Source organism: Pseudopipra pipra, chromosome 3, assembly GCF_036250125.1.
Source record: "Pseudopipra pipra isolate bDixPip1 chromosome 3, bDixPip1.hap1, whole genome shotgun sequence".
NCBI lineage: Eukaryota > Metazoa > Chordata > Aves > Passeriformes > Pipridae > Pseudopipra > Pseudopipra pipra.
Window position 1 is genome coordinate 113,046,781 of NC_087551.1, and position 20,093 is coordinate 113,066,873.

At 39.4% G+C, this 20,093-nt stretch overlaps 1 protein-coding gene across 3 annotated transcripts in view; it reads right to left on the reverse strand.

Moving 5' to 3' along the window:
* PKHD1 (PKHD1 ciliary IPT domain containing fibrocystin/polyductin) overlaps positions 1–20,093 on the reverse strand; it is a 267,993-nt gene that overhangs the window by 70,531 nt on the left and 177,369 nt on the right. For all 3 annotated transcript variants that reach the window (XM_064650787.1, XM_064650789.1, XM_064650788.1), the window contains 7 exons: positions 14,640–14,753; positions 13,925–14,012; positions 10,427–10,581; positions 8,353–8,505; positions 6,995–7,873; positions 5,524–5,683; positions 3,368–3,528 (listed from right to left, as the gene is read on the reverse strand). In XM_064650787.1, the coding sequence (XP_064506857.1) occupies positions 3,368–3,528; positions 5,524–5,683; positions 6,995–7,873; positions 8,353–8,505; positions 10,427–10,581; positions 13,925–14,012; positions 14,640–14,753 (1,710 nt within the window). The remainder of the gene's footprint in view (positions 1–3,367; positions 3,529–5,523; positions 5,684–6,994; positions 7,874–8,352; positions 8,506–10,426; positions 10,582–13,924; positions 14,013–14,639; positions 14,754–20,093) is intronic.

The following is a 20,093-nucleotide window of genomic DNA, read 5'->3' on the forward strand; positions in this document are numbered from 1 at the left end:
TGATTGTGGTGTCAGCTCTCCTTTGTGGAGTAGGAGTTTTAACCTGGACACAAAATCAGTAGAATACACAAACTGTTCACTTATCCTTAATTCCTCAGCAAGACACACTCATGTTTGTAGCTAATTCTGCTGTATAGCTTATGATTCTGGTATTTCCTGTACCGTGGAACCATTTAGTGCTCCAGGCTTGGCCCCAAGCTCTTTTGTAAGAGGTTTAGTATAGACATGAGTTTTAGGAGAAAAACATTTTGTCATCCAAAAATGGCAGCTCAAAGAGATTAAAATAATTACAAATTCATGTTAAACTCATTAAATTGTTTTGGATAATTTGAAAAATGGTATTTTGAAAGTTCCTCATAAATGATTTAGGAAGGACGGTGTTGGAAAACATTTAATTCTAAACTTTTGCAGCATTATATTTAAAAGAAAAAAAAAGAGCAAAAAGTACTAATTATGCTTTGTTTGACTCAAATCCACTTTTGTTGTTGGTCCTTTTTTCTTTCAGTAGAAATAATAATAGCAACAAAAATCTTGGATCTGTTCCCTCCTGTTTTGTTTTCTGTATGGATTCTGCGGTTCATCCAGAAAACTAAAAATTCAATTTGACATGAACAACTCTTCTTCTACAGAAAGCCACAATAAAAAAACCTGCTCAATGAGCAAAGAGCTGCCGCAGCAGGTAAAAGATCAGGAACACAGGAAAACAAAGTAAAAAAAAAAAGGGATATACAAATGATATATTACATAAATTCTATATCGATTGCATCTTCAATAAAAGACATCATGTGAATTCAGGAACATTGATATTATTCTGAATGATCCCCCATGCCCTAGTTATGGCTCTCATGTATTCCTAATTCTGATGAAATATCTTTCTGGTTTTTGCCTCCCTCAAGTGTATTGAGTGTTTTGGTTTGCTTCCCCAGAGTGATCAGAATACCTAGAAATGGCTGAGGGACACTAATTTCAAGCTGCTGCTCCAAATTGGAAGTTTAAAATGAATATATATATATATATATATATATATGTATCATAGAATCATAGAATGGTTTGGTTTGGAAGTGACCTTAAAGATTTTCTAGTTCCAACCCCCTTGGCAGGAAGGTCCCTTCCAACTCAAACCATTTTATGATTTTATGATTCTATAAACTCACCATCTTCACGGGCCTTTTAGCATTGTCACACCAAGGGGGAATCTGGCCCCACAGAATCATAGAATCATTAAGGTTGGAAAAGACCTTCAAGATTATCAAACCCAGCCTTTGAACGAACACCATCATGCTCATTAAACCGTACCGCTAAGTGCCACATCTACTTGAGTTTTTTGGATGGCTCCAGGGATGGTGATTTCACAACTGCCCTAGACACCCTGTTCCAATGCCTGAATACCCTTTCTGGGAAGAAATTGTTCCTAATATCCAACCTGAACTTCCACTGGTGAAACTCGAGGCCATTTCCCCTTGACTTACCACTAGTTTCCTGGGAGAAGAGGCTGGCCCCCACCTCATTACAACCTCCTGTTGGGGGCTGCAGAGAGTGAGAAGATTTCCCCTGAGCCTCCCTTTCTCCAGACTGAAGAACCCCAGCTCCCTCACCTGCTCCTCATAGGACTTGTGTTCCAGAACCTTCCCCAGCTCGTTACCCTTCTCTGGACACACTCCAGCATCTCAATGTCTTGTAGTGAGGGGCCCAAAACTGAACACAGGACTTGAGGGGTGGCCTCACCAGTGTTGAGCTCAGGAGGATGATCATTTCCCTGGTCCTGCTGGCAGAAGACCAGTGGAAGCAGGAAAGTTGAGCTTTTTCTCCAATTTGTCTAGTGTGGGAGCCTGCTTTTCTCAGTGCTGCAACTTTCAAGAAGGAGGAGGAGGGGGTAGAGAAGGGAAGAAGACGACCATGAATTCACCTTTCTTTGGGAAAGCTGTGCCTTTCCAAATGTCAACCTCGAGACAAAAGGAACCTCAGGTCAGAATGAGAAACACAGAGGAATTTAACACACGACTGTGAAGGGAGGGGGGAAAAAAATCCCCATTTAGATTTGGGCAGCAAGTAGAAAACACAGCAATTTTGTTATAGCCTCAGAGGCAGGAGGCATTTACCATATGCTGTTGCCTCCATTACATGAGGAGATAAACCCTGTGGAGTGCAGGTTGCATTGTCAGTGCACTTTAAATGGTGGGGATTCCTCGCACGCCTGTGACTGTGTGCCAGGATGTGCTAAAAATTGTGGGAGTCTGAATAAAATCCAGGTTCTGTATGCAAATGTACGCATTAATATGCAGGTGCTAAGTGGTAATAGTGCTAGGGCATTAGTGCTTGCATGTAATTCATAATTAGGGTGGAAAAGGTACAGTAAAAATCAGTGTTTGCATCTAGACAACACATAAATCAACCCTGTAAGCAGCCAGCCAGAGCGGGATCCTTGGAGGAAAAACCTTACACATCAGACATTTTATTTAAAGATTAAAGTTCTTCTCATGTTTAATCAGTTTTAGAGTGGGAAGGGAAACAGGATTAATTAGAGTCCCTTCCATCAGCCTCCCATACTGCTGGAGTCACAAACGATGCTCCTCTTCAGCAAAATGGCTGCCAGGAGCAGCAGGCACAGGAAACTTTAATTGTAATTAAAGAGTTTATTTGGAATCAGAGAGCAGAGCTTTAATCGGGATGAGAATGGAGTCTTGCTGTGTGAACCTTCAGAAAGTGGTTACTGAGCAGAATGGGCCTTTTTAAACCAGAGAGAGGGGTCTTTAAACTTGTGGATTGGGTTTTCAACTTGATTATCTCCTCAGTGGGATATGGATGGAAACCCTGGCTGGGCCAGCTATTGGTATTATTTTGCAGTAACATAGCATTTCCATGGCATATGTCCCTCAGTGCTCTCAGAGGACTTTGCAAGGGCCAGGTAGAATTATTGAATCATGGAATTGTTTGGGTTGGAAGGGACCTTAAAGACCCTCTCATTCCAAACCCCCTGTCATGTGCAGGGACACCTTCCACTGAAACAGATTCCAGCCTAGTCTTGAACACTTCCAGGGATGGGGCAGCCACAGATTTTTGGGCAACCTGTGCCAAGGCTTCACCACCCTCACAGGGAAGAAATTCTGTCTAACATCTAATCTAGCAAATTAAACCCTAAAGGGGCTGAGGATTCCCAGTGACGTGATTCTGCAAGAAGGCACTGGTGGACACAGAGACTTCCACTTTGTAATGCACCACACCCATCCTGGAGAGAGACCACACAAGCTGGGACCAGCACCATCTCAACCTCAGCTGTAGATCTCAGTGAAAGCCTGGGGTAAGTGACATCTCACGGGTCAAACGTCTGCCTGACTTTGCAAACACTCCAGTCAGCACAGGCACTTACCAGCTTGTGAGTAGAACTGTGTCCATTCAAATTCTGGCTTTGGGAACACAGAAACAGGCGGTTCTAGGTCCAGGACACTTCCATCCAAATCCTTGAACAGGGCCTTCCTTGAGCCTTTGCATTTCTTTTCAGGGAACACGGTGCCTTCAGAGGTTTGTACACTGATAGGTAAGAAAGGTAATATTATTTTTAATGGCTTGAAACAGCCAGAAAAGCCTATAAATTTCTATGTAGGTCCTTAAAGACTGGTTTCCACACAGGGATATACCTGCAACAGGAGAGGTTTGTTGAGGGTAACTCACCTCACCTGACACATATATAGGACAGCTGAAATGAATCATGTCCTAAATAAGGGTCTATATTGACTCAAGAAGGAGATTAGTGTCTTGTTTACATTACATGCCTAATTTTTGGATCACTAAAGTGTAGTGAGCTGAATCACATATTGAGAATCTAAAGTGCCTTTAACTGCATTTTGTCTAAAGGTTTAACACAGCTTAAAGGAACTAGTTAACTGGACATCTCACTCCCATGACAGAATTCAATAAGATACAATGCCTTGTAAATTAGCAAAGTCCATGGAAACATTTTCAGCTTGCTGCAGGGATTCACATTAAAACTTGAAGAAAATTTAGAATTTCTTGGTCTTGGGTTGGGAAAACCCAGTTACTGATACCTTGAATGCAGCAAAGAGATATAGGCAGAGATTTTCAGTAACGGCAGAGGAACAAAAAAGGCCAACTCCCCCAGTCAGCCCAGCTCAAAAGAGGTGGAGAACAAACACAGCTCCTCTGATCCTGACAGCTGTTCAGTTCTTGACCATCTCTCAGAAGCTCCAGCATTTCTGCTGGTTAGGCCTACCAGTGAGACAAGACAAATATGTAATGGATTTGCTGTATTCCCCGATGTTTCTATTTCCTCTCCTGCTCCAAGGCAGTGCTCACCTTCTCTTTGACAGTACATATCCATCAAGGTATCCCTTCAGGATGCTGAAGCAGAACAATTGCAGCCACAGCCTGGAACAAGCTCAGCAATTGCAAAGGTGGGATAAATAAATACATGCAAATATTGCATGAGGAGCACTGAGAGGTGTAATCACCCTCAGAGGTTCAGCAGACTACTAAGGAGGCATTCAGTAATTCATGTGCATTCATCACATTTGAAAAACCACCAGCTCTCACACTGGATTCAGCAACTCACTAATAGCATAATATTGTGGGATGGATACAAGAGTGGAACATAATGGGAGCTGACAAGCTGGACAGGGCTCAGAAATCTACACGCAAACTAATGCCCAGAGCAAAAAGCAAAAATATAGAATAAAGTAAAAAATTCTGGCAGAAGGCTGGAGGGGCTCTAAACATAGCAGTGTGGGACACCTCCAATTATTTTTGACTGGCAAGTGGAGTCCACACTGGAAATTTTTTGCTACTTCAAGGCTTTCCTGACATAGCCTCTGTATTGTGTTGGGTGATTGTAATAAATAAATAGGCATGTGGTTTCCACTGGATGGGGTATGTTTAAACCACTGCAACCAGCAGTGACTTAAGATTACAGAGGAAGCTCTCCCCTCTCTCCTCCAGACTCCTCCACACACAGACAATATTCTCCCTGGGCAAGAGCAGTTCTGGCAATCATTTGACATCTCACAGCCTGCCTAGTGCTGATCAACATTTCTGATGTGATCTGCAGGCACAAATCAAGCTCCGCTTCCCAGACCAAAAGGACATTCCCTGTCTCAGGGTTTTTTTGCTGGGGGTCCTGACATTTTCTGCAGCCTGAGGCCAAGAAGTCAGAGATGCTCAGGATGGAGGTTTAAGAAATGGGATATGTGAGGCTTGTTTTGCTATACAAATGTCAGGAAAAGGGGAAATCCAAGAGGATTGGTCTGGAGATGCACCTTGATGGAATATGAACCTCACATTTTAAGATTGCCTTAAACTAAATTTGGGGATTTTTGGGGGGTTGTTTTTTCCATTTCTCTTTTTTCTGGATTTGAGTTTTTCTGTGCATGTTTGTCTGATGTCTCAGCTCATTCATTTTTCTCAAAAAGGAGCAGTACAAGAGCAGAGATGAGCGGAGGGTAGTTCCAAAATTGTATGTGTTTTTTTATGCTCAAACTATTGAAAAATGTAGTTTAGAATGAAGCCTATTACCTTGTTGGATGAAAGTAGAACTTGTCCTCACTGACATGTAACATCCTTGATGTCTGAGCCGTGATGAGAGGCATGATGCCTAAATGATCAGCATTGGACATGATGCAAACATCCCTGTCCTCACTGTAGCAGCTCTTTGTAAAACCAGTAAAGGTGACTTCTGCCAGGGAATAAGACAGGATCAAGCAAGAAAAACTGGTTGAAAGAGAGCCAGAACTAGAGATAAGAAAGGGTTTTTTTCTATGACGTTATCTATGTTAGATTGCTCCCATACATATCTATATAAGTTATTTTTAAATCAGGCTAATAGAATTGTTCATAGATGTTCATGTGTCTTTAGAATGTTCCATAGTCAAGTTATATCTTAAGTTGACACAAACCAAAACATGCCCATAGGAAATGAAATCAAAGAAAATAGTAACTGACAAAGAAAAAAATAATCAAGAACAATTATTAAATTTTCATTTGAATTAGTAAGAACCAGTTTAATGACAACCTGCCTTGCATGGTTTTTCCACTTGCCAGAGTTTAATATAAGATGAGCTGGGTCTGATGAAACCTGCTTGGCTCTGGCACTGAACTCTTGTGTAACTACAAAATCCATATCTGGCCATCAGTTTTCTGTGGGACTCTGAGGACGTCTGTCTCTATTTCTCTTATTCTTCAGTAAAAAGATGATAATGAATTTTCTTGCAAAAATAAGTAGCAGTGAGGAATAAAGGTATGAAAAACAGTGATGTATTTAGATCCCACCACTGCAACCAGCTAAGTAGCTTCTGCTATATGTAAATATTACTCTGGGGACTGAAAAATTCACTTGAAAAGAAGATACAGGATACATAACTGACTTTCAACCCTCTTGTGCAATCCCTTATATCAATAAAGGTCACAACTGTGTCTGTGCAGCTGTAGTTATTATGTTCTATGAAAATTCTATACAAAGTGTGATATTCACTTCCTAGACTTGATGTCTTTATTTAGATAGAGGTAACTGTAGATCAGAGATGAATCAACTGGAAAAGCAGCACAGAAGGCAGGTATGTTTAAGGTAAAATATATACATCAGCACAGGACGTAATTATCATAGAATCATAGAATCACAGAATGGCTTGGGTTGGAAGAGACCTTTAAAGCTCATCTTGATTCAACCCCCTGCCATGTGCAGGGACACCTTCCACTATCCCAGATTGCTCCAAGCCCCATCCAACCTGGTCTTGAACACTTCCAGGGATGGGGCAGCCACAGCTTCTCTGGGCAACAATTATACTGCAGTAGATTCAGAAAGTGAAAAATACCCAATGATATTTTCTGTTAAACTGTATCAAATTGTAAAAATCTGTTGTCAGTTCCACTGAGGCTCCAATTTCTCCACCATGCCCACTTGTGGGAGTGTAAGGCTGCAATTTCAACGGGAAAAATGGAAGGAAAAACAGTGACAGAATAGTCTGGCCAGTGGACATGTAACACCAACCTTTCAGCTTCATGAGTCCCAGAACTTTTGGACAATGCCCAGTTTTGTGCCAAGGGTTCTCTGGCCTTCGGCTGGGAAGAGTGGTAAACGTAGGCCACAAAATCCCAACACGGCCTCTCAGCGGGGAGCGTGGGGGTCGATCCTTGGCTGTTGGATCAGCTGAGTGAGGTTGGATCCTGTCTCTGAGGCAGTCAAAAGTTGAGCTTGTGGCAACAAACACCGACTTTCTAAGTTCTATGAATCTTCTCCCCGTGTGGCATTGCCTGGCAGAGAGACAGTGCACCACTGGCATGAGACCCACGGTGTTGTCCACCAGCACCATGTTTTCCATGATGACGCTGCTTCCAAGGTGAAACATGACACCGTAGTCATAATTCTTATAGGATAGAAAACCTGTGATTCTAGTGCAGGTCTGAAATCCATCCTCCTGGTACAGATGAACACCGTGGAGATTTGAATGTGCCACATTTTCACTACAATATTCTCCATCTAGTGAACACTCTTGGCCCCTGATATGGAAGCCAATTCTTTCAGAACCTGCCACAGCATTGCCGCAGAGGGAGGCACCAATGGCAAGGTTCACCTTGATTCCAGCAACCCAGTGCAAGAAACCCGCTGGCTGCCTGCTCAGAATAACAAGGTTCCTGATGAGAGAGTGATTTTTCCCTTCCAAATCAATGCCAGGTCCGACTGTATTGAACACCATGTTATCCTGCAACAAGATCCCATTGCTCATGACTGCTTTAATGCCAGTTCCACAGCTGCCATTAATGCTGGATGACACCACCGACGACTCTTGGGATGTATTCCTAAATTCAATGGCAGAAAGCTGAGGAGGCCCAAAGTTCAAAAATTCAATATTTAAAAGCTGAAGGACACCTGCAGTGAGATTAAAAATAGCGAAATAAAAGCTTAAAAGACTACCTAAGAACTGGTAAGAAAGGGAAGCATTTTAACAGCACTCAGACTTATAATAACAGATACTTTGTCATTAATACATGTGTTGTATTAATTGGTAATTGTTCATAAATACATACAAAGTCATAGTAAAACCCAACAAAACACAGAGCAACCCCTCCTAAAATATCTTCCATATTTATGAGTTATTAGTAGCACTAGTTTATATTTAGCATTAGTTAGTTTATATTATTATGTAATATATAATAATATAGAGAGTATTGTATATAATATTATATTTTATATATTATGATATCTAATACATCATATTATTTAGTATTAGTTTCATACTTTGTGACAGTCACTGTTTGCTTAGAATTCCAGAGCACATGTTGTTGCACTGCCCTTTCTTGGGCAGAATTGGACAGTCTGGTTGCTCGGGACAAGTGAATCTCCACTACCTTCAAACTCTGTCCCACTGGAGCCTGTGAAATGTCCCACCATCATCCTCCCAGCACAAGGCACATCCGACTTGATCTGTATATTCCGTGTTAGGAGTCCAACCTCTGCAGCCAAAGGGATGCGTCTCCCGTCTTCTGTGTCATGGGAACGCCCTGGGGATTGTCGGGAGAGAAAATGTGATAAGTGTCTATCATACCTATAAACCAGAGCTTTGAGGGACATAAAGCCTGACAGCTCATGCACAGCTCCTCTGCAGAATCTGCACTGACATTCAGGTGTGTTTTTCCTCCAGCACAATCTACGTGCAGCAACACAAACCCAGAAAGGCCACCTGCCCATCAAATATTCACCGTGAGCTTATATTTTACCCAGATATATCATTTTTAGAAAAAGAAGGTGCTAAACCTTTTCCCTGCGGTGTGCAGGTGCCAAACCAATGAACAGACTCACACTTCATTTTTTCAAATCTGTGTGTGCTGGAGTTACTCTTTAGTCCACTGCAGAGTTGATCTTTGTGAATTCTCCTTAGGATCAGAATAATGCCAATGCTAAAAAACTACTTGCTCGTGTGTGTTTTCTAAAAGTCTTTCCAAAGACTTTTTTCAATGCCTTTCTAAATGAGACTTTTGCACAAGTTTATGCAGCTGTCTGGCTTGGATTAATCTCAGGTGACTCTAGACATCTGCGGATATGATTTAGTTATCCAACCTGGTTTTATGCACAATGGAGAGCAATAGGCAATTCTCAAGTGGAATTTGTTGTGTATTTTACACACCTGCTTTAGGGGTAGATGATATACAAGTGAGAAGGATGTATTTTATGTATTTTTCTGCTTAATTATCAAGGGAGCTGAGAGTGACTAACTCATGTGTGAATATTTATTGTGGGTATCTCCATTTGCCCAGGTGAATCCCAGTATTTACCTTGCTCATCATTCTTCCCTCAGTCCTATTTTTTTTAGCTATATCTAACAATTGCTCAATGTGTATGTAATAATTTCACCTCATGATACATTTATGACATCTCCATGAGCTAAGAAAATAGATTAAGAACAATTCTCTGGCCACAGGACTGACTAGCAGGTTTTGTCCTTCATGAAAAAAAAAGGAAAGGCCATGTATAAACTAATGGAAATAGAGTCTAGAATTGCTATCCTTTGAACTGCATTTTTTGTTTGAAAAATGCAATTGTCATAAGAAACTGTGCCATGGAGGCTACTATTGACTAACACTGTGGATAATTGCAGAACAGGGTTCAGTTCCAAGTGAAGCTTTGATTACTGGCACAGCCATTTAAACATCAGACATTTTAAACATGATATTTCTGAACCTTTTTATCCATCATCCTAATTTCTGATCCTACAAGCTTGAATAAAATCAATTTGAAAAAATACTGCTATGCACAGGAAAAATTCTGGTCTTGGAGCTCTGGAATTTGACCTCTTAATAAAATGCTTTTCCTTTTGTTAAATAGATGGTAATAAATTTACTTTATTAGCTGAAATAAAAGTAAATACATTATCAACACTGCATCCCTTTTTCCAAGTAAATATAGACCCCATGCAGTCTACATGGGAAATAGAGCTATATACAGATTTTATGTTTATTTACATATTAGATTAAAAGTACATTGGTTTCATGCCATGGAATTGATAAATTTTTGCACTTGAAACCCCACGAATCTAATTATTTTGAAATTTGAAAAATGGGTTTATTTTAAAAGGATTTTTCAGTTTTTGACATACCATTGTGCAAAAAGCCTAAACCCCTCCATTTCTTTTTCCTTTACAGTATAATTTACTTTCTCTCTCTGTTAAGCAGCTCAACTTGAAGCACCAGAAAGGTTTCCCAGATGATTCAGCACTCAGTGAATTCCATTCACAGAAATTAATGTTAGAATCAGCTATTCTGTGCAAACTTGAATATCATGTTTTCAGTAAGAAACAGTAAGAAAAAAAATCACATGAAGAAAGAAATGAAGCAACCTTAAGCAAGTAGAATTGCCCTCAGTGAGATATGAAATGGAAAGTCAATTTTTCAGAAGAAAATTCAAATGGAAATTAAAATTCCTTACCAATGTGCCTGTGCAGAAGGTGTTCATGAATTCTTATACTATGACCATGGACTTCTTTAAGTGTAACTAATTCAGCTTGGTGGGCTTCATAGGAGGAGGAGGTGATCACAATATCTCCACCATGATCCCAATCTACTTCATCCTCCACAAAAATCCTGTAACGCCAAGATAAAAATTTAATGTCATTATGAGAGTTATGCTCACAGATGTCCTAAAAAATGAACAAGTTTTGCCCAGGCAGATCTCAGAAAATAAAAATCCACAGGCTATGCTGGAGGAAAAAGCCCCTTCAGGGCTTTCTGCAAAAACAGATGTCTGAGATACGTGGGAAGAAATTAATCCTGAAACATCTATTTCACACCATTGATAACAACACGTACAGTTCCAGCACAGAATTTCAGGGCTCCAGTTGCCTCTCAAAGACACATCAGACCATTTTTGGTGCCATCAATAGTCTGCAGAGCTGAAAGTCAGCTTTGGATTTAGGCAACAACCATGTGTAGGGTTGTGTGGGTGTGTGCACTTGGCATTGAAGCTTCCATTGGAGTTGGTCGGTGCAGTCAGCAGCAGGTAGAAGGAAATCAACTCTCTGAATTGGGCACATGGAGCAGGATTTGATTCCCTAAGGAGGTACTCTTACTGTCTGAGACATTCCAGGATATCTAAGACGTCAGCTGCTGGATATGATAGGACTTGTTCATGGAGCATTCCTGGAGACACAGGTACAAGCTATGAAGGGGACTTGAAGGCATCTCATATGAGCCCAAAGACATCTCACATAGGCCCAAAATCTCTGTTTAGGTACCAAAATTCTGCCCTTGGTAGCTGAATATCTTCTAGGCCCCAGCACCTAAAACTTTACTGGCTCTATTGGGAGCTGAAGTGCCTTTTTAGACATTGCACAGACATCTACGTTTATCTGTTTTAACCTTGAACTGAAGATCTCCCTTCATACTCTAAGTTATATTTATAGTTCAGGGGATTTTTAACCTCACATAAAGAAAATAAAATCACTTAGTGAAAACAAAATGAATAATGATCAGTGTTTATCTATGTTTGATAAACATTTTGTCCCATTACAGGGTGACTGCTGGCCAGATGATGACCTAAACTCCTTGGGTAATTTTTGGGAAAATTCTAACTGAATTCAGAGGATTCAGTGAACTCAGAGAATGCCCCACATGCAGTCAAGAGTGACAGAAGTGCAGAGAGAAAGAAAAGTCCTGAGGGGATATTGCCAAGTTTTTCCAGAATCTCTTTCCACAACTTCTTTCAAAGATGAGTAGGCTCCAGGTGAGTAATTCCAGTTTTCGGTGCCTGCGAGCATTCAGAGGAGAAATCCACCAAAATTTAGGTTTCCTTTGTTGTTTAGAGGAAGCACTGGATATCTTCTGAAATAGCAGGAAAGTGCTGAGGTAACAAAGAACTGTGTATTGTTCAAGGACAAATGCACCGGCAAAGAGGAAACAAAACCACACAAAGTAAAAATAATCGTGGCATGTATTTGGGATTTTTGACAGTTCACATGCAACCCATACTAGAAGCTGAATCTTAAATCCAGTCCCAGGCACACACTCCAATAATAATTTATATCTTGTGGAACCAAGTGTAACTCTTCTGACTCTTGCATTTCAAAGAAGTTTAATAAGCGGTAAGCAATAGAAAATATGGTTTGCAAGAGATGTATAGTTCTTGTAAGAAAAAAGAAATCTAAGATTTAAATCTATTGAAATACTCATTTCAGTAAAAAAGTTTTCTTTTTTTTTCCTCCTTCTTTTTGAAAGCATAAGTCCTTCCCTAACTCAAGTGCTGATTCATGCTGGAAATATATATACAGCAGCTTCTCTCTCTTCTTCAATAAAAAGCCACTTCCTCTAGCTTTCATTTTCTTTCAGCTTTCATATTCTATCACTGACTTGCCTATTTCCTGTATGTAACCACATTAATTCTTAGCTGGCTATCAGTAGGCTTTTAATGATAAATAGCTTTTTTTCCTTTACTTCAAGAATTGAAACAACTCTTTGTGCTCTATTTAGAGTGTATGAATGAACTCCAAACACTTGTATCTTAGAAGCTCATGATATTTCATATAAAACCTCTGGGCAGCAACCCAAGTCCAGCCTGGATCTGTTTCAGTGTTTAACTGGCAGTCTTCAGTCAAGAATCTGCTTACTCTGAACTCTCATCTTAGTCAGGGAAAAAGAAGAATTTCCAGAGGGTGATTCTAACATTGTATGGTTTGAATCAGAGTCAGCAATACATCAGCTATACAGCAATCCTAAGCAATTAATCTACACTAAACACACAACTGAGTGAGTGCTAACAACACATGAATCCTACTGGTGAGCTCTTTGTGCTTCCACTGCCCAACTCTACAATCATTTTCCAAATAATTCCTTCCCTAAATGCTGATATTTCACTGCTACCCAGATGGGAACTCTTCCAACAAGGCTTTGTAAGGCCTGACTGATAGATTTTCTTTTTTTTTTTGAATATCCGTCTCTCAGTTTAAAATGAAGCACTCGGAAGAAATACAGCAAAAGGGAATAACATTTTTTTGCAACAGGGGATCAGGAGTGAGAGCTTCAGGGAGAACTTCACAGGTGCCACCCCACCCAATGGTCAGTGTATGTACAGGAGAGATCCTTCTGCAGACAAGTTCTCAACTATTCACTAAATAAGTATCTGTGGCAACTCCACTTAACCTGCCCTAGGTAATAATTTTGGCCAAGCCTTCACACTGAAATCAGAGGTAAGTGATGATGAAGATGAGTCTGCAGCAAGGGCTGTGGAAGTTTATGGATGGGCAGCATCAGGAGACAGAGAAAGTAGCATTTCAAAGCTATTTTTCCAAGGGTAAGTGAAAATTATTCTATACCTTGGGAGGCTCTGAGCCCAGACAGAAACCTTGCTCTGCAGGCTATACAGGCAGCTCTACATTCTTTCAGCCAATTAACATTAATTAAATATACAAAAAAAATTGACTCTTAAGAGGAGAAATTAAGATGTTCATCCAGAAACCAGCTGGTAAAGGATTGATCTATGATGAAGATCAGTGTTCATATCTCAGTTTTGCTTAATTCAGAGATGAGATTTTAATGTAGGTCTCAAAACAAAATTAACATAATAATCCTCAAGATATTGGTCACTTTAGAATAAATCTTCTTATAAAAAAGAAATAGAAAGGAAGAGGGAGGGAGGGAGGAAGGAAGGAAGAAAGGAAATCTCAGCTTCATTCATCTCTAGAATTTTGATTTCTTTAGAATTAAAATTAATCTGTGTTGGAAGGACCTTAAAGATCATCTAGTTTCAACCTACCCATCATGGCACAATTTTCTTGCAAGATGTAATATAGTTTTTCTTTTTCTATTTAGACATAGTTTAAACAGAGCCCATCACAAGGCAAAAGAATAGTACAACTCATAGGAACATTAACACAAGTCATAATAACATGAGCCAAAACTTAATATTTGAAAGCATATTTGGGCAAAATACCACCTTTCATTGCCAGGGGCAATGTTAGTTCCCAGATATGTCCAAGGCATCTTAGGATAAGCACTATAAATTTGCACCTGTCCATAAACCCCTGGAAAAAAGCAGAAGGAGGAGTTAAAAGGTCAGGGGAAAGACAGATTTGAGAAGAACTGAAGCAATAACAGAATATATGGAAACCTTTATATATATTAAAGTATGTTTCTATATTTTATGAAAAGTGTAAAAACAGCACACAGCCTCCACTCGAAATACAAAGTGAACTAGCAATAAATCATTAATAAAGTAAAATGACCATGACATGTATAGGCAAGAAAGGGGATTGTACCACAGAAGTCTCATTGACTCAAATTAGAATTGCAGACAATGGTATTCATCATTAAAAAAAAATTATCTAAGAAAACAAATTAAGTAAAAATTGAGGAATGAAAGATATAAAAAATTACTCAGCTATTATTAATCTTTGTGATCTGTGAAAAACCCTTTTTTAATTTTTTTTTTTTTGGGGGGGGAAAGGACCCAAAACCAGAGCAAAAATTCAAAATATAAAAATTTTTCCTGTAGATGACATATCTGAGAATATTAAATTACAGCTTAAAAAATGTGTGTGCCTTTGTTAGATGTTTGCCTGTACAATATAGTAACAGGCTCGACAGTGGCAGATTTGACTATTCAGGCTAAGATAAGCTTCCTGTGGAAAGGGGAACTCAATGTTTCATACCAATATTCCCCGGGTGGACATTTATACCCTCCAGACGATCACAGTAAATCCCTTCAGATGCCCGAAGAAGGACCAGCAGCTTTAAATCCCTTTCTAGGGGATGTTGAAAAGAACCTGCAATAGAGACAGAACAGCATCAATCCACCACAGAGTCATCAATGGTTTTTGTAATGCTGAAAATGGGGGAATTAGGAGGGAAATCTGTGTAAATCCAATTTTCAACAAACATCTAAATGGCTGAATTAGCATTTCCTTTCTCAGCCTATTTTTGCCTTTTTGCTCCTTTACAATTTCACCAGTTCCCAGGTAATTTGTGTGGCAAGGATGGGAAAAATGTTTTTTCCCAGACCAATGGAAGGATTGAGGGAAAAGAGCAGAGGAGAAGAAAATGCCCAAGAAGTTTTGGGGTGTGCGATGGTGATAATTCTGTACAGTAAATTGTATTCCAATTTTGCCTTCATTTATTTCACCAAGGGTAGTTTACAGTTTCAGAAGAAAATGGCCTAGCACTAAGCAGATACTAAGGAGGAAAAAGTAGGACAGTTTTTGCCCTGGAGAAATGTATGTGGAGTCCAGTAAAGGAGTTCAGCGTTTCTTTAAAATTAGAGATTAAATCAATTATGCAACAGAAAACTGCAGCAGATGTAGAACTAAAAAATATATACATATCTGTACAAAATTAGCTGGCCTGTCATGTTCTTTTAATATTTAAAAATTACTAGTTTGGAAAAGAGATCTGATTTTGTATCCTAAAGAAACACTTTGCTTTAAGAGCATTTTTTTTTATTTAAGTGAAATCAATAAATCAATTCATTGTTCCCCACCAGCGTCTGAGTGATATCTGAGGATATTTAAATTTTCTATGCAGCTTTTAAATGGGTAAAAGGCAAAGAGTACAAGACTTGCATGCTCCCCATCTAATATTTCTCACACCAGTGAGCTCATGTTTCTCTGGGGACATGGAGGGGATTATCTTACACTGTCCATCGTCCACTCCAACCATCTTTGACTTTCTTGTTAAACTCCCAAAACTGTGGTGTGAAGAGGAGAAAATCAGGAATTGGGTTGTATCCAAATATGCTTTCACAAAACAGAACTAAGTGATACACACTTTGGCCACTGATGCCTGAGGTTAAACAAATACCCACCTAGAGCAGCAGCAGAGTTATGGAGACACTTGTGTCTATTTTTATATGCAGGGTGATTGTTTTCCTGCTTCACCCTCACAGCAAGTTGTGATTTAAAATATTCACCCTGAGCATACCTTTGCCAATCCTCAGGTCATCCATACCCCATGAAATAAAGTATTAGCTACACTGAAACCAAAAAAAGGCTCAACAAAAATGTTTGGAGACCTTTTCGTCAGTCTTACCATGTTATTCACAATTACAATTTCCTGATTATGATGATGGTCCCTTAAAGTGAGGGATTAATATTAATTATAATTATAAATTGCTGTTGCTGGTTTTATTGGTTTTATTATTTTACTTCTGGTTACAAAACATTTACTATTCTATTTAAGTTGGTTAAAACCAGCTGTGTAGTATATCCAATTCTCAGCTCAATTTTAATACCATTTTTAAATAGACTTCCAGACTTAACAATCACATACAAAGGATTGGAAATTGGAGTTCTATAGGACTGAACTGGAAGTTATTATTCCCTTAAAAGAATTACATCTACATTTAGTTGATTTATTTTTTTTTTTAGTCCAAAAAACCAAATATGTTAAGGAATGTTATCCTTGTCAAAAAAATAAGCACATCAACCAAAAATGTAATCAGAGTGAGAAAAAACGAAAATAAAAAAGGGAAGATAATATTCACAGAAATGCTTTAGTTTCTGGAAACTGTAGATGGTAAATGACACAAAAGAACACAGGAGTGGTCCATTAGTAGAAAAATTAGACTTATTTTAAGTATATTTAGAACAAAAATAGTCTTAATACTTGCTTATTGTCATTAATAGTTCCATGGTTTTAAATCAATGGATTTCAGTAACTTGAATGCAAGTGCTACTGAAGAGTTTACCCAGAAACTCATTGGACTATGAAGGAGGACTCTTCAGTAAGTTTGGGATCACTCTTGATGTCTCAGAGCCCTTGAAGAAAGCTAATATTGTGCCAATATTTCAAACAAAGATAAAAGTGAGAGCCCCAGGTAATTACAGGCCTGTCAACTTGACACTGATTCTAGGGGAAAAATAAATAAAAATGGAATGTCCAACTCTGAGCACCATTAATAAATCATTAAAGGTGGATGATATAATTAATGCCAATCAACCTGCTTTTGTAGAAAAAAGGGCCTGTGAAACTTCCTTGTTATCACCTTCTAATGAGATTACAGGTTTAGTTGATAAAGATAATAGCTTTGATATAGTTTAATTGGCTTCTCCAAGGCACTTGGCTTAGTAGCACAAAACTTTGTGATTAACACACTATGCTGGTACAGCACAAACATGGCACACACTAAATTACAGGCTGAGTGACTGGAATGGGGACATGGAATCAAACAGGTCTGGTCTTGCAAGCCCTGTGGCATATGACATTTTATTAGTCACCCAGAGTAGTGTGAAGATACTGAAAGTAAGCAGAGAGGCTGACACAAATTGGAGGAGAAGAAAAGAAAAATAAAGTGGTGGGACAGTAAATAACGAATAAGTTGAAAGTGAAGAATCAGGAAAGAAAGTGAAGAATGCCATAAGTGACCCTGCTTGAGTAGGGAGTTGGGACCAGATGACCCATTATTGTACCTTCCAAACTTAATCATTCTGTGATTCTGTGGCATTCAAAATAACAAGGCAACATCCATCTCTCTGTGGATGGATGGAGAACAAAGAAATCAAAGGGAAAAGCTGAGTAAGGTCTCAGATACACGCTTTGGCTTACTCTAAATTCAACCCTACAGACTGGCTCATGAAAATGAGGATATGAAAACAGCAGCTATGTCAGTTTACTCATAGGGAAATCCAAAATAATAAATCCAAAATAATTGAGTCACTGGTGCTGGATAAGTTTTATAACCTTGCAAAGTAACTGGCATATGAAATCATAAGTAAGAAGTAGCTTTCTTGAAACTACCAAGTTGCCATCAACACGGGAATCATGATCTCTGTAACACATCAATGAAGGATTTTGGTTTTAAGTGCCCATCTTTGAAATTTGGATGTGAAAACTTCAGGTTTCCTGTCCCCCTTTGCTGTGGTGAATGAGTCCTACATAAGACCACATCAAACTGTTGAGTTACCCATCCTGCACATGAGATGCAGAGAGCTGTATCCCGCTTCATATCCTACTACAACTGGAAGGCTCAACAATTTGATGAGCAACTTGGTTGATCAGAAGGTGAGATAATAAGGCACTACTGGTAGAGAACGAGAAAATAGGTAATTGCAATGTGGAAATTACTAGAAGCTGGCGGAAATTACTAGAAGCTGGTGGAAATGTCTAGTGAGATCTGCAGAAAAGGTCAAGAGACATTAAAGACAGTGCCAGGCCTTCCTCAAACACATACTCTTCCAATTGCACTGCACAGTGCAAAAAATCCCAGAAACAAATGTAATAATCCTATGTTAGGAAACAACCTGTGACGTTGATAAAGTCACCACTGATTCCATACTTTCCTGAAGTGTGAGGTGCATCTGCCTGGATTGCAGCACAGATCTGTTTGCACAGTGGTTGCGGCTGGTTCCTAATCCTTAATCAGGTCTAACATCTGGAGAGGAGAAAACTTACTCTGTGAAAATATGTGGGAAAAAAAGAAGGAGAACAGAAATAGAAATGTGGTTTTTTCTGTCCAGATTTTCACTTATTCTGGACTGCAGTCTGGACCTAGTTTGCTATTGAGTTTCAAAAGCATTTTCCATTGTTTTTGTATTTCAGTTTTATTCCAGATGTTCTTCCTGACAGATTTTTGCTGTGTTGTTTTGTTTTGTTTGTTTGTTTTTTCATAGCAAAACCCATTCGATTCTTCCCTAGAACAGTGGATGTTTCCTCCCTTTTAGCCTTCTCTTTTTTTCACAACATAATACTCTGTAACAGCTGTTGTACATAAGAGCAAGGAAATCTCTGAGATAAGATCTCCCTCCCTCCCGTTGGCAAATAGGCTTTGCTAAGTATCTTGCTGTGACCATCTCCAATACCAGCTCTCTGTTTCCTGAATCCAAAACTTCTTGGACACTATGCACCCAGCTATTTTGAAAACTGTGACATACTGTCTGTCACCAGGAAGTGCGAAGAGATTTTACTCATGGTCAATACACAGCTGGATAGTCACCTACTGTTGGTTCTTCTGGAACTTCCTTCGGTCAGGTGTTCAGCCTGCATTCTGCAAAGAAGCCTGGAAAAGCATCCTGAAAACAAGGAGACCTCACTTGGTCGCCTCTTACAAGTAGTGCTGCCCAACAAAAAGAAAAATTCAGAGACAGTAAACTGTGGAGTAGGAACCAGTAGCAGCCAGAAGTGGGAGATGAATGTCCAAGGAATAAGCAGTGAGATGCGTAGGATGGTATCTGAGAGTCCTAGTGCACTCTAAATCCTCTCTGTGAGGATACCACAGGGATCGATGAAAGAACAGTGGCTTTTTAAGCAGAAGCTGGAGGCTTCTGCTGGTGGAACATCTGAGTGTGCCCAAAATGATAGAAAATCCTTATAGTTTGGCAAGTGAACCATTATTTCCCGGGAGATTCACATACCTACATTTAATTTTCTTGATACAGATGTTTCCAATGGAGATTTGCTCTAGATACCTGTCTGAAACAGTCCCACTGACTGCAGGGGCTCCACTGGCTGTATTGGTTAGATCTCTACTGGAACAGCAGCTCACATGATGATGTCCACATGTTACATCTAAATTTGTGTGTCCTAAACTTGTGAATTAAATCCATTCCCTAGATGATATGATCAGTTAAAAGAAACCAAGTGACTTGGAAAGGATAAAAGCCAAAATCCCAGAGGCTGAGCTATTAATTTAAGGGGATTCAGATGATGCAATCAGCTTTTCAAACAACTTTTTTTTTTGTTATCAGAGATGAAAAATTGCTTTAAACACACAAGCAGTGTTCCATCTTCATACAAGCTGAACAGCTGTGCAGGGGTGATACGTGACTGCAGGATGGGACTCAGCTCACAGATAAAGAAGGTGGGTCCCACAGAACTAGAGAAGTTGGAAAAGACAGTAAATTGGTGAAACTCACTGATGCCCTAATTGTTGTTATAATTCTGAGCATTAATCAATACTAACACATGGCCATTTCATGAAATACAGTGATTTACCCTTTGGGAAGTCAATAAGGGGGTTCTTCCTAGAAAAGAAGCTGAGTAGATGTATTAGAGCTCTTACCACAAGCAAGGTAAGAGGCATCAGAATTGTCTGGGGTTTCATCTCCAGACAATCAAGCTATGAGCTAATGATAACCTTAGGCTTCTTGCCTCCAATGAGTGACATGACTGACAAG